General features: G+C 48.3%; 1 protein-coding gene across 1 annotated transcript in view; it reads left to right on the top strand.

Annotated features, from left to right (window-relative positions):
- The window catches only part of MYH14 (myosin heavy chain 14), a 90,743-nt gene that overhangs the window by 74,857 nt on the left and 3,690 nt on the right, over positions 1-12,196 (top strand). The window contains exons 35-39 of the mRNA XM_022586090.3: positions 752-913; positions 3,141-3,269; positions 3,852-3,940; positions 4,025-4,148; positions 10,974-11,182. Of these exons, the coding sequence (XP_022441798.2) occupies positions 752-913; positions 3,141-3,269; positions 3,852-3,940; positions 4,025-4,148; positions 10,974-11,182 (713 nt within the window). The remainder of the gene's footprint in view (positions 1-751; positions 914-3,140; positions 3,270-3,851; positions 3,941-4,024; positions 4,149-10,973; positions 11,183-12,196) is intronic.

The following is a 12,196-nucleotide window of genomic DNA, read 5'->3' as shown; positions in this document are numbered from 1 at the left end:
ACGCATTCATTGACCAGCTCATCTGTACCCCGCTTCATCCACGACCTTCCTCCCGTATTCATTTACTCCTTCACCTGCTTCCTCATTCATTCCATCTCTTTCTCTCTGTCTCTGCACCATTCATTCATTCAGTATTCATTCAGTGGAGGAATTTCCTGTGGTCTGCAGTGGGCAAGGCTCTCTGCTAGGTGATGTGTGCTGAGCCTGGGAGGGGCGGGTCAGCTCTGAGTGTCAGACCCCTCTGGGGCCATGTGGGCAGCAGACTGGAGCGGGGGAGACTGGAGCTGGGAGGCCCTGAGAGAGATGAAGACGTGATCCAAGGCGGGGGGGTGGGGTGGGGGTGTCTCTGGGTGTTTTTTTGATCTCGCCTGGCTCCACTGATCCAGCCATGGGCTCATCCAAAACTTAGTCCTGGGGGCACTGGGGAGCCGCAGGAGGGCCATGAGCAGGGGAGGGGCAGTGTCAGCTCTGATTGTAGAAGGACCCTTCTGGAGCCATCGGGAATGGGCTGGCGGGGGAAAGATGGGAGCAGAGAGGAAGCTGGGGCAAGGGGGGAGGGTGAGGCCTGAGCTGGGGCTGTGGGGTTGGAGAGGATGATGGGGTTTGGCGGTGGAGAGAGGCAAGGGGCAGGAGGAACGGGGCTGGAGGCCTGGGCCAGGGCTGGAGGGTAGACATCTATGTCACTAGCATGTAGAGGGAGACTGGGCCTCCCGTCCCCTGAGCCCGCCCCTCCCGGCCTCCCCCGTCCCAGCTGAGGGATGCAGAGGTGGAACGCGACGAGGAACGCAAGCAGCGCGCTGTGGCCGTGGCCGCCCGCAAGAAGCTGGAGGCCGAGCTGGAGGAGCTGAAGGCCCAGACCGCGGCCAGCGGACAGGGCAAGGAGGAGGCCGTGAAGCAGCTTCGCAAGATGCAGGTAAGGGGCGGAGCTTAAGCTTCGGACCAGGGAGGGCCCCACCTCCCTCCGGCTCCAAAACCAACTGGGGCCCCACCCTCTCGATCCCAGGAGCTGCACCCAGCGTAGGCAACAGCTTTGTAAACATCCATGCCCCAAAGGCTCATTGGGTTCTTTTCCTGTTTTTTACTTCCTTTATTTAAAATGCATAATGTGTAAGTGCAATTTCCTATTGTATTTCATTTTGGAAGTGGAAATACCTCGGGTTCCCCCCCAGCCCCATTATGAAACTTATACATGGTTGTTTAAAAAGAATTTTTTTTGGATGACGATGTGTCACGGTAGGTTCATCATTGATACCTACCATCAAGGTAGGTCCCACTCTGGTGGGGAATGTTAATAATGGGGGAGACTGTGCATGTGTGAGGGTAGGGGCTGTGTGGGAAATCTCTGTACCTTCTGCCCCAAACTGCTGGGAACCTAAAACTGCTCTAAAAAGTAAAGTCTATTTTTTTAATATAAATTTATTTATTTATTTGGCTGCATTGGGTCTTAGTTGCTGCGCCCGGGCTTTCTCTAGTTGCCGCAAGCGGGGGCTGCTCTTCATTGCGGTACGTGGGCTTCTCATTGCGGTGGCTTCTCTCGTTGGGGAGCATGGGCTCTAGGCACGCAGGCTCAGTAGTTGTGGCACGTGGGCTCTAGAGCACAGGCTCAGTAGTTGTGGCTTATGGGCTTAGTTGTTCCTCAGCATGTGGGATCTTCCCGGACCAGGGCTCGAACCCGTGTCCCCTGCATTGGCAGGCAGATTCTTATCACTGCACCACCAGGGAAGTCTCTATTTTTGTTTTTTTTAAGTATAGACCTGGCCTGTCCAATACAGAGGGTACCAGCCCCATGTGGCTACTGGGCATCTAAAATGTGGCAGGGGAAAAAAAAAAAAGGGAATTCCGTGGCGGTCCAGCGGTTAGGACTCTGCTCTCACTGCTGCGGGCCCAGGTTCCATCTCTGGTTGGGGAACTAAGATCCCACAAGCTACCTGGCGAGGCCAAAAAAAAAGGTGGGTGGGTCCAAAATCCAAGTTACATGCTAGATTCAGAAGACTTCATAAAGTAAAACATCTCAATAATTTTCACATTGATTATAAATGGAAATAATAATATTTTGGATATATTAGGCTACATAAAATATAGTATTCAAACTAGTTTTACCTATTTCCTTTTACCTTTTTAATGTAGTTAACAGAAAACGTTAAAGAACCTAGGTCCTTGCAGTGTATTTCTGTTGGGCAGCACTGATGTATGAAGATTCCTCCCAAAAAGTGAAAATTATAAACCATGTCATCACTGAGCAAAAACCCCTACACTGAAAACCTATTATTATCAAGCAGATAATAATAATATTAGTAACAGTGATGGTAGTTATCCTTCTACTACCAAGCCTGCCCGCTGTCCTCCCTAGCTACACCATTGTAAAGATAGGGTGGGGATTTTTTTTTTTTAACGGCGATGGACATTTCGTTTGTGTTTTATTTTTCTTTATTTTAAGCACCTTTGAGGAGAAAAACCCTTTTACCAGCATCCCTACACACTCTTAATAATGTGACCAGGTAGCTTGGGACTTTCCTAGCTGTCCAGTGGTTTCGACTCCGCGCTTCCACGGCAGGGGGCGCGGATTCGATCCCTGGTCTGCGAACTAAGATTCCGCGTGCCACCTGGCGCGGCCAATCAATCAATCATCAATAACGTGGCCAGGTATCAAAGTGGCTAAAAGGGTGAACTCCAGGGCCAGGCAGCCTGGGTTCAGTCTGTCTCTGCCACTTACCACCCTGAGCACGTTGCTGAACCTCGCTGTGCTTCAGTTTCTCCATCTGTAAACTGGGGCGGAAAATAGTCCCCACCAACTGGAGTTGTGAGGATTAAAGGAGTCAGTGTGTCTGTAGAATAGAGCCTGGCCCAAGGTAAGTGATCGGTGTTTCCCATCCCTATTATTACTGCAGAGCCCAAATATTATCCCCATTTTAGGCTTACTTTAATTTTGATGTGCTTCTTTTTTAAAGAGGTGAGGCCCCGCGATGGGAAGGGGCTGGCCCAAGGTCACACAGCCAGCGGCCGGGGGCGGGATGCAGAAGCCCAGGTCCGCAGGGCTCTGCTTGCTCACGGGGAGCCCCCACAGGGCTGATGCGAGGGTAGGGGGCGTCCCCGTGAGTCACGATCAGGCTGGGTCCGCTCACTCGCTAAATTCCTCCCAGGCCCAGATGAAGGAGCTGTGGCGGGAGGTGGAGGAGTCGCGCAGCTCCCGGGAGGAGATCTTTGCCCAGAACCGGGAGAGTGAGAAGCGCCTCAAGGGGCTGGAGGCGGAAGTGCTGCGACTGCAGGAGGTGATGCCAGGATGGGCGGGGCCGTGGGGGAAGGGAGGGGGGCGGGGCCTGGGGGAAGCTTGGGAGCCCAGAGAGGGTCCTGAGGCACAGCCGCAAGGCCCTCTCTGGGGCGGTGTGGGGCATGGACTAGGGGGAGAATGGAGGCTGGGAGGCTGGGGAGGGAGGATGAAGCCTGAGCCAGGGCTGTGGGACGCAGAGGAGGGACCAGGGCAGAGTAAAAGGGCAGGACAGACAGGGCTATGGGTGGTAAGGAGGCAGAGGAGTCGAGGAGGTCTGGCCCGATGACCGGGGGAAACTGGAGGAGGAACTGGCTTGAAAGGAGATAGTGGGCTCAGTGAGGAGGCTATGAGGGTGAGGGGCCTTGAGGGGCAGCAAGAGGTGGACACGGACCAGGGGCTCCGGAGACGGATTTAGGAGACATCTGCCTATAGACTGAAGTTCATTCCAAGGTTATACAGGGGCAGCATGTTCAAGTGCAGAGAAAAAAAGGCCAAGAGACTTGAGGTGTGAGGGCCAGGGAGACCAGTGCCCAGACAGCCTCCCCTCACCACAGCTGACCACCCCCTCTCTCGCTCATCACAGGAACTAGCCGCCTCAGACCGTGCCCGGCGGCAGGCCCAGCAGGAGCGGGACGAAATGGCAGATGAGGTGGCCAACGGCAGCCTTAGCAAGTGAGTGGTCCCTGGTAATGTGGGGCAGGGCGCCCTCCTCTGGCCATCCTGCTCTCTCACCGCCCCCGTGCCCGTTCTCCCTAGGGCTGCCATTCTGGATGAGAAGCGTCAGCTGGAGGGGCGCCTGGGGCAAATGGAAGAGGAGCTGGAGGAGGAGCAGAGCAATGCAGAGCTGCTCAATGACCGCTACCGCAAGCTGCTTCTGCAGGTGAGCACAGCTGGGTCACCCACTGCCAGCCTGGGTCCTTGCTGACCTGGGACCATAACACCTTCAGTTCTCTTATTCAACAGACGTAGGAAAAGGGAATATTTGAGTTGGGTTTTGAAGGTTGAATAGGAGTTCTCAAGGTGGGGGAGACATTGATACATTCATTCACTTGTATTTCTGAAGCTTCTCAAAGGCTGGATTCAGGGATAAATTATGTGGGGTCTCTATCCTGCAGAGTTCCCTGGGGAAACAGACAGGGAATTACACCATGACATTACAGAGTGACATGTGTGATAATATAAGCATTGAGGGCCCAGTAACAAGAGGGAGAGAACTCTCTGCAAGAGAGGCATTTGCAAGAAGGGGCATTTGGCTGGGTTTTAAAGATACATAGGAGCTAGGCAGACAGACAAAAGCATATTTCATTTGTTTATTTATTTATAAATATTTTATGAGGCTTCTGGAGGCCCATATCCTATTCTGGGTGGTGCTAGGGACCTAGAGATGGATCATTCCAGGTCTCTGCCCTTAAGGACATCCTAGTCTGATGGAGGAAACAGCCTATCCCAATACCGAAATTCAAATGAAAATGGAGGAAGCACAGGACACTGTGAGAATGTAGAGGAGACTGGATCAGTATCCAGCCTGGAGGCTGGGGGCTATCAGGGAAGACTTCCTGATAGAGGTGATTCCTTAAGAGGTCTTGTAGGAAGTTAAGAGTTTGCCAAGCAGACATTAGAGGGGTGAGATTTCCAAAGAGAGACCTACATCTTTATTATTTCATACATTTTAAAAGATACATTTTGAGACCTCTCATGCTGGGGACTCAGAGAGGAGTAAGAACCCAGCTCAGCCCTTGGGGGAGCCCCTAGACCAGTAGGAGAAGCAGTCATACACCATGATGATGCACTCCCATCTTACTCAGAGTAAAATCTCAGTCACCAAAAAGGCCCCACACTCTGGTCCCTGGCTAATTCAGACCTTAGTTATCTCTAACCCTTTTTCCCCTAGTTCACTCTGCTTCAGCCACACCAGCCTCCTCACTATTCCTTGACTATGCCTAGTTTATTACTACCTCAGGGCCTTTGCACTTGCTGTTTCCTCCTCTTGGAAAGCCCTTCTCCCAAACCATCACACATCTCACTCCCTCAAAACAGCCTTCCCTGACCACCCTGTGTGAAACAGCCACCCTCCCTCCCATAATTTCTCTCCATTCTCTCTGCTTTAATCTCTTCATATCACTTACCACTGCCTGGCATTCTATTATATATTTACTTATTTGTCTGTGGTCCATCTTCCCAACGGAGTGTAAGCACCTTGAGCATAGGGCCTCTGTCTTAGTTTTAGTTCTTAGTTTTTACCTAAAACAGTACTGGGTGCTCATTATAAATGAAATAAATAAGCCAGTATATGCCTAGTGGAGAGCCCGTGGGATACTACAGTCATATAAAGAATGATGTGACTTAGCCCAGCCCACATCTTTGGCTGTTGGTGAAAAGGAGAACCTTTTAAAAAAAATCAAAATAAAACTTTTTTTTTTAAACCTATTTCCTATTTATTTATTTTATTTATTTATTTTTGGCTGCATTGGGTCTTCACTGCTGCGCACGGGTTTTCTCTAGTTGTATCGAGTGGGGGCTACTCTTTGTCGTGGTGTGCGGGCTTCTCATTGCAGTGACTTCTCTTGTTGTGGCTCTAGGTGTGCAGGCTTCAGTAGCTGTGGTGCGTGGGCTCAGTAGTTGTGGCACACGGGCTTAGCTGCTCTGTGGCATGTGGGATCTTCCTGGACCAGGGATCGAACCTGTGTCCCCTGCATTGACAGGCGGATTCTTTTTTTTTTTTTTGCGGTACGTGGGCCTCTCACTGTTGTGGCCTCTCCCGTTGCGGAGCACAGGCTCCAGACGTGCAGGTTCAGCGGCCATGGCTCACGGGCCCAGCTGCTCTGCAGCATGTGGGATCTTCCCGGACCGGGGCACGAACCCGTGTCCCCTGCATCGGCAGGCGGACTCTCAACCACTGCGGCAGAAGCGAAGTCCCCAAAATAAAACTTATAAAAGACACAAAAAGGAATTCATAAGAAAATGGCAAATATTGAAGACAGGCAGAGAAGATCCAACATATGGATGATAGGAGCCCCCAAAGAAGAAAATCAAAGCAAGGGGTCAGAGCAAATAAACCAAAAACCATAATGCAAGAAAACTCCTGAAGCAGAAAAGTTTGTAGCCACTGTGTACCTGAAGATATTGACCCATACTAACTCATACCATGACAGATTGGACTTATAAGAGAGGGAAAAATTCTTTAGCCATCCAGGAAAAAATAAACAAGTGATATATAAGAAAAAGAAAATTAGATTGTCATCAGATTTTTCACAGCGAGACTTTATGCTGGGAGAAAATGGAGGGATATAGTTATGATACTCAAAGAAAGAAAATGTGAGCCAAGGATTTTGTATCAAGCAAGACTTACTTTCTTTTCTTTTTTGTTTTATGTGCAGATATTTGGTTTTCTTTTTTAATAGAGTTGATTTACAACGTTATGTTAGTTTCAGGTGTGCAGCAAAGTGATTCAGTTATATATATGCATATATATTCTTTTTAAGATTATTTTCCATTACAGGATATTGAGTATAGTTCCATGTGCAATACAGTAGGTCCTTGTTGGTTACCTATAAGATATAAGACTTACCTTCATGTATAAAGGACATAAACAAGTTGTCAACGTGCAAGAGACTGTTATTCCCAGGAGCCCTTCCTGAAGAATCTAGGAGAGCAGCAGTCCTCAAAGTGTGGCCCCGAGATCAGCAGTATCAGCCTCACCTGGAAACTTGTTGGAAATGCAAGTTCTGGGGCCCCAACCAAGCGAATGAGGAACGAATGAATGAGGGATGCTGGAGGTGGGGAAACCCAGGAATCTGTGTTTTAACAAGCTCTCCAAGTGGTTCTGAGGCATGAGGAGTCAGAACCACTGCCCTGGAGATCCAGGTTCAGATGATCAGGGTCACTAGAGAGACATCAGCTACAGAGAGTAACGAGCATACGGTCTGCCCGTAGCTCTACAACTAAGTGAAGGCTGAAAAGGAATAAGAAGGATAATTGGCTAAATGCTCATTTATTTATAACACAACTATTTTTTAAATGGAGAGAATGGGCAAATATGCAAAGAAAAATTTATTACTATATTCAGTAATTATATTGGTAATAGTAATATTATGTGTATAATGTGGGATAAAGTAAATGATTAAGGATGGGATATTCTAATTCTATCATCTCTACCTGTGTTCATAATCTGAGGATCATCAGCACGTGAGAACCAATATATAGATGTCATGGAGAACAGGCTAAGTTAAAAACAAACAAATAGGGAGTTCCCTGGTGGCCTAGTAGTTAGGATTCTGGGCTTTCACTGCTGTGGCCCGAGTTCAGTCCCTGGTTGGGGAATTAAGATCCCACAGCTGTGTGGCATGGCCAAAACAAAACAAAACAAAAAACACACAAAAACCCTCTAGTCCCAAATTTGACTTGGATGTATTCATGTGAACTTATGGGGTAATTTGTATAGATCCATCCTATCTCTGTCCACCGAAAAAGCCTCTAAACAATAACCAACCCAACAGCAATGAACATCGTGGTCTAGAAATACCATTTCCCCCACTAAAAGAAAATGGGGCTTTTTTTTTTTTTCAAAAGAAATGGCTCACTCCAGATCTGAATCAGGAAATGAATCAGAGTAGCCTGGACCATCTTGTCATACCATGCCTTAGTCTGCTCAGGCTGCCATAACAAAATACTATAAACTGGGCGGCTTCAATAAGAGAAATGTATTTCTCACAGTTCTAGAGACTGTGAAGTCCAAGATCATGGTGCCAGTAAGATAGGTTTCATTCTGAGGCCTCTTCTCTTGGCTTATATGTGGCTATCATCTCATCGTGCACTCACTGGCCTCGACTTTTTGTGCATGTGGGGGTAGAGAGAGAGCAAGCTCTCTGGTATCTCCTTACAAGGGCACTAATGCCATCGTAGGGGCCCCACCCTCACATTTCTCATCTAATCCTAATTACCTCCCAAAGGCCTCATCTCCAGGTACCATCACATGGGGATTAGGGCTTCAACGTATGAATTTGGAGGGGACACAAACATTCAGTCCATAACACACCCTGGTTATCTCAAAAGCACTTAGAAGTCAACCTGGAAAGGCTCCCACTGGCCCCAAATGGAGCAACTTGAGCTTCAACAAGGGCCAGAATCGCACCGCTTTAAATCCATCAAATCTGTTTAAATACACGAGTTCACAGTGATATTTTTAAAAATACTAATTAGTCACTGTATTAATTTCCTGAGGCTGCTGTAACATTGCCACAAACTGGGTGGCTTAAAGCAACAATAACTTATTCTCTCACAGTTCTGGAGGCTAGAAGTCCAAAATCAAGGTGTCATCAGATTGATTCCTTCTGAGGGAGCATCTGTTCCAGGCCTCTCTTCCAGCTGCTGCTGGTTGCCAGCAATCCTTGGCTTGTAGATGCATCAGCCCAATCTCTGCCTCTATCTTCACACGGCCTTCCCTGTGTTTTCTTTATGTGTCTGTGCCTCCTTCTCTTCTTGTAAAGACACCAGTCATATTGGATTTTGGGCCCACCCCAATCCAGTATGACCTCATCTTCATTTAACAAATTACACCTCCAAAGACTGTCTTTCCAAATAAGGTCACGTTCTGAGGTTCCAGATGGGCATGAGTTCTTGGTGGATGACTGTTCAACACGGTAGAGTCACCTTCATAAAATGATATGGAACCATTTCATTACCTTGAAAACTCATAGAGAAAAAGAATTAATTCCCTGGACCGAGCTGCCTATTTGAAGGAAACCGAACAGAGAAGCATGCTGAGTTAGACCGTGAATGTGTGATCAGGAAAATACAGATGCAGAGAAACTCTGTAGGTCAGACAGCCCAGATTCTTCAACAGATAAACTGTAAGGAAATAAAAGGGATGGAGTAGGGAACTGTAGATTAAAAGAGACTTAAAAGTCATATACAAATTTTTTAAAAGATTTTTTTTTTATTTTTTACATTTTTATTTTTATTTGGCTGCGTCAGGTCTTAGTTGAGGCATGTGGGATCTTTCATTGCGGCATGTGGGCTTCTCTCTAGTTGTGGCATGTGGGTTTTCTCTTCTCTAGTTGTGGTGCACAGGCTCCAGGGTGCGTGGGCTCTGTAGTTTGTGGTACGCGGGCTCTCTAGTTGAGGCGCTCGAGCTCAGTAGTTGTGGTGCATGGGCTTAATTGCCCTGCGGCATGCGGGATCTTAGTTCCCCAACAAGGGATCGAACCCATGTCCCCTGCATTGGAAGGTGGATTCTTTACCACTGGACCACCAGGGAAGTCCCTTAAAGCTTTTTTTGATGTGGACCATTTTTAAAGTCTTTATTGAATTTGTTACAATATTGCTTCTGTTTTATGTTTTGGTTTTTTTGGCTGTGAGGCATGGTGGGGTCTTAGCTCCCTGACCAGGGATCGAACCCACACGCCCTGCATTGGAAGGTGAAGTCTTAACCACTGGACCACTAGGGAAGTCCATACAAGTTTCTTTTTTTTTTTTTTAATGGGCAGGATTCAACTATAGGATCTAGGGATGCATCTTTGAGTAATAAAACTCGAAAAAAGAGCAAGGAAGTGATCACCCCCAAAGTCAGGATGACATACTATTTGGGGGAAAAGGAAGAGGTTGTTATTAGGATGGGTGCGTAAAGTTCTGTTTCTTGACCTGGGCAGGGGCGACAATGATGTCTGCCTTTTATAAACCCATTAAGCCATATATTTGATCTGTTTTTTACTTTTTCTATATCACGGTTTTATTTTCCAAAAAAGGTTTAAAAAAAAAAGCATATGCTAATCACCACGTCGATGTCTTCCTTTGAGGGTGAAATGAAGTTGAGGGTGAAATGAAGTAAAGTATGAATCAGACTGGATCTGACTAATTTCTGTGTCCCCGGCATAGGACCTCACTCAGAGTAGGAGCTGAATAAATAAACAAGCACTATTATTAGAGGTATGTTTACACATTCCCAATGTAGTAGCTCCTGTTCATTGAGCCAGCATTTCTCAAAACGGTCCTGCATATCATTCGTTTCAAAACCACCTGAGATGCTTGTTGAAAATGCGGATTCGTGGACCCCATTCCAGACCTGCTGAATCAGAATCTCTGGAGTGGGGCGACCCTGCAGTCCACAATTTTTTAACAAGCTCCCCAGATGAGCCTGGTGCGAACAAAAGTGTGATAACCCGGGCTTCCCTGGTGGCGCAGTGGTTGGGAGTCCGCCTGCCGATGCAGGGGACGCGGGTTCGTGCCCCGGTCTGGGAGGATCCCACGTGCCGCGGAGCGGCTGGGCCCGTGAGCCGTGGCTGCTGGGCCTGCGCGTCTGGAGCCTGTGCTCCACGGCGGGAGAGGTCGCGGCAGTGAGAGGCCTGCGTACCGCACACAAAAAAGAAAACAAAACAAAACAAAACTGTGATAACCCTTGGAATAGACTCATTCACAGTCAAAGGTAGAAGTTATAGCGTTTAAACAAGTTTGTGATAATCTTGTGGGCTTATTAAAATAGCAAAAACCTATCTAAAAGGTTAAAACCCAGGGCTGGCACTGCCATTGGCTGATGAGCCAATTGGAGAAAAATACACACTACCATTTGTTGAGTATTTAGTATATACCAGGTTCTGTGCTATTTATTTAACAATCATCAACTCACTTAGTTGTGGGAGGTGCCTGCATTTACCTCCCACCTTCCCTCTGAGACTCCACCATGACAGTCCTGCCTTTGCCACTGATGCAGGTGGAATCACTGACCACAGAGTTGTCAGCTGAGCGCAGTTTCTCAGCCAAGGCAGAGAGCGGGCGGCAGCAGTTGGAGCGGCAGGTCCAGGAGCTCCGGGGACGCCTGGGTGAGGAAGACGCTGGGGCCCGGGCCCGCCAGAAGATGATCATCGCTGCCCTTGAGTCTAAGCTGGCCCAGGCTGAGGAGCAGCTGGAGCAGGAGAGCAGGTAGGCAGGAGAGGAGGGCACAGCTGGAGGGCAATCCTCACATTCTGGTCAATGAGATGAAGGGGAGCTGTGTTACAAGCACATGGTTTAGAAACATCCAAAAGGCATCATAATATTAATGGTTGATGATTTCCTATGTCATTTAGGATGCTTTGTGCTGCAAGTAACTGCATTCCCACTATATAATTTAAACAGTAATGTAGCAGTTAGCTATAGCTGCATAACAAACCACCTTAAAATTTAAGTGGCTTAAAACAATTTTTTATTATTGCTCATGAGTCTTTGGGTTGGCTGGTAGGTTCTGCTGATCTGAGCTTGGTGGGCCTCACTCATGCATCTTTGCTCAGCTGAAAGTCAGCTAGATGGATTTGCTGATCTTGGCTGGGCTCTCGTATGTCTCCAGCCTGGCCTGGGACAACTAGGCTAACTTGTCTCTGCTCCAGGTTGGCCCAGGATTGTTCACATGACAAAGTGAAGGTTCCAAGAGTGAGGGCTTCTTGGGGTCTAGATTTGGAACTGGTACAATGTCACTTCTGTCACATCCTGTTACTAAAGCAAGTCATGTAGGGAATCCCCCGGTGGTCCAGTGGTTAGGGCTCCTCCACACTTCCACTGCAGGGGGCATGGGTTTGATCCCTGTTCTGGGAACTAAGATCCTGCATGCCACACATGGCACGGCCAAAAAAAAAAAGAAAGAAAGAAAGTCATGTGGCTGGCTCAGATTTAAGGGAATGTCGAGTCATGGCTGCCAGGTCATGGCTGCCAAGCACTGCCCATTGCTAGGGGCCCCATCACATGGACTTCACCCAGGTGTGGATGAGCAGGGACCGTGGGGATGGGGGAAATTAAGGAGACGGGAGGGAAGAGAGGGAGGTAAGGATGGCCCCATCAGTCTGACCTGCATATCTAGGTGGATCGTGGGGGATTAGGAGGAGGAGCAGGTTTGGGAGAAGGCATTGAGCCCAGTGCAGGGTGTGCAGGGTCTGGGGATAGCTGAGGCTGGGGGCTGAACCA

Source organism: Delphinapterus leucas, chromosome 20 (assembly GCF_059928025.1).
Source record: "Delphinapterus leucas isolate spDelLeu-1000000601 "Yukka" chromosome 20, BTC_Dleu_Yukka2, whole genome shotgun sequence".
Classification (NCBI taxonomy): Eukaryota; Metazoa; Chordata; class Mammalia; order Artiodactyla; family Monodontidae; genus Delphinapterus; species Delphinapterus leucas.
The sequence above is the reverse complement of the archived record's forward strand: the minus strand, read 5'-3'. Positions and strand labels throughout refer to the sequence as shown.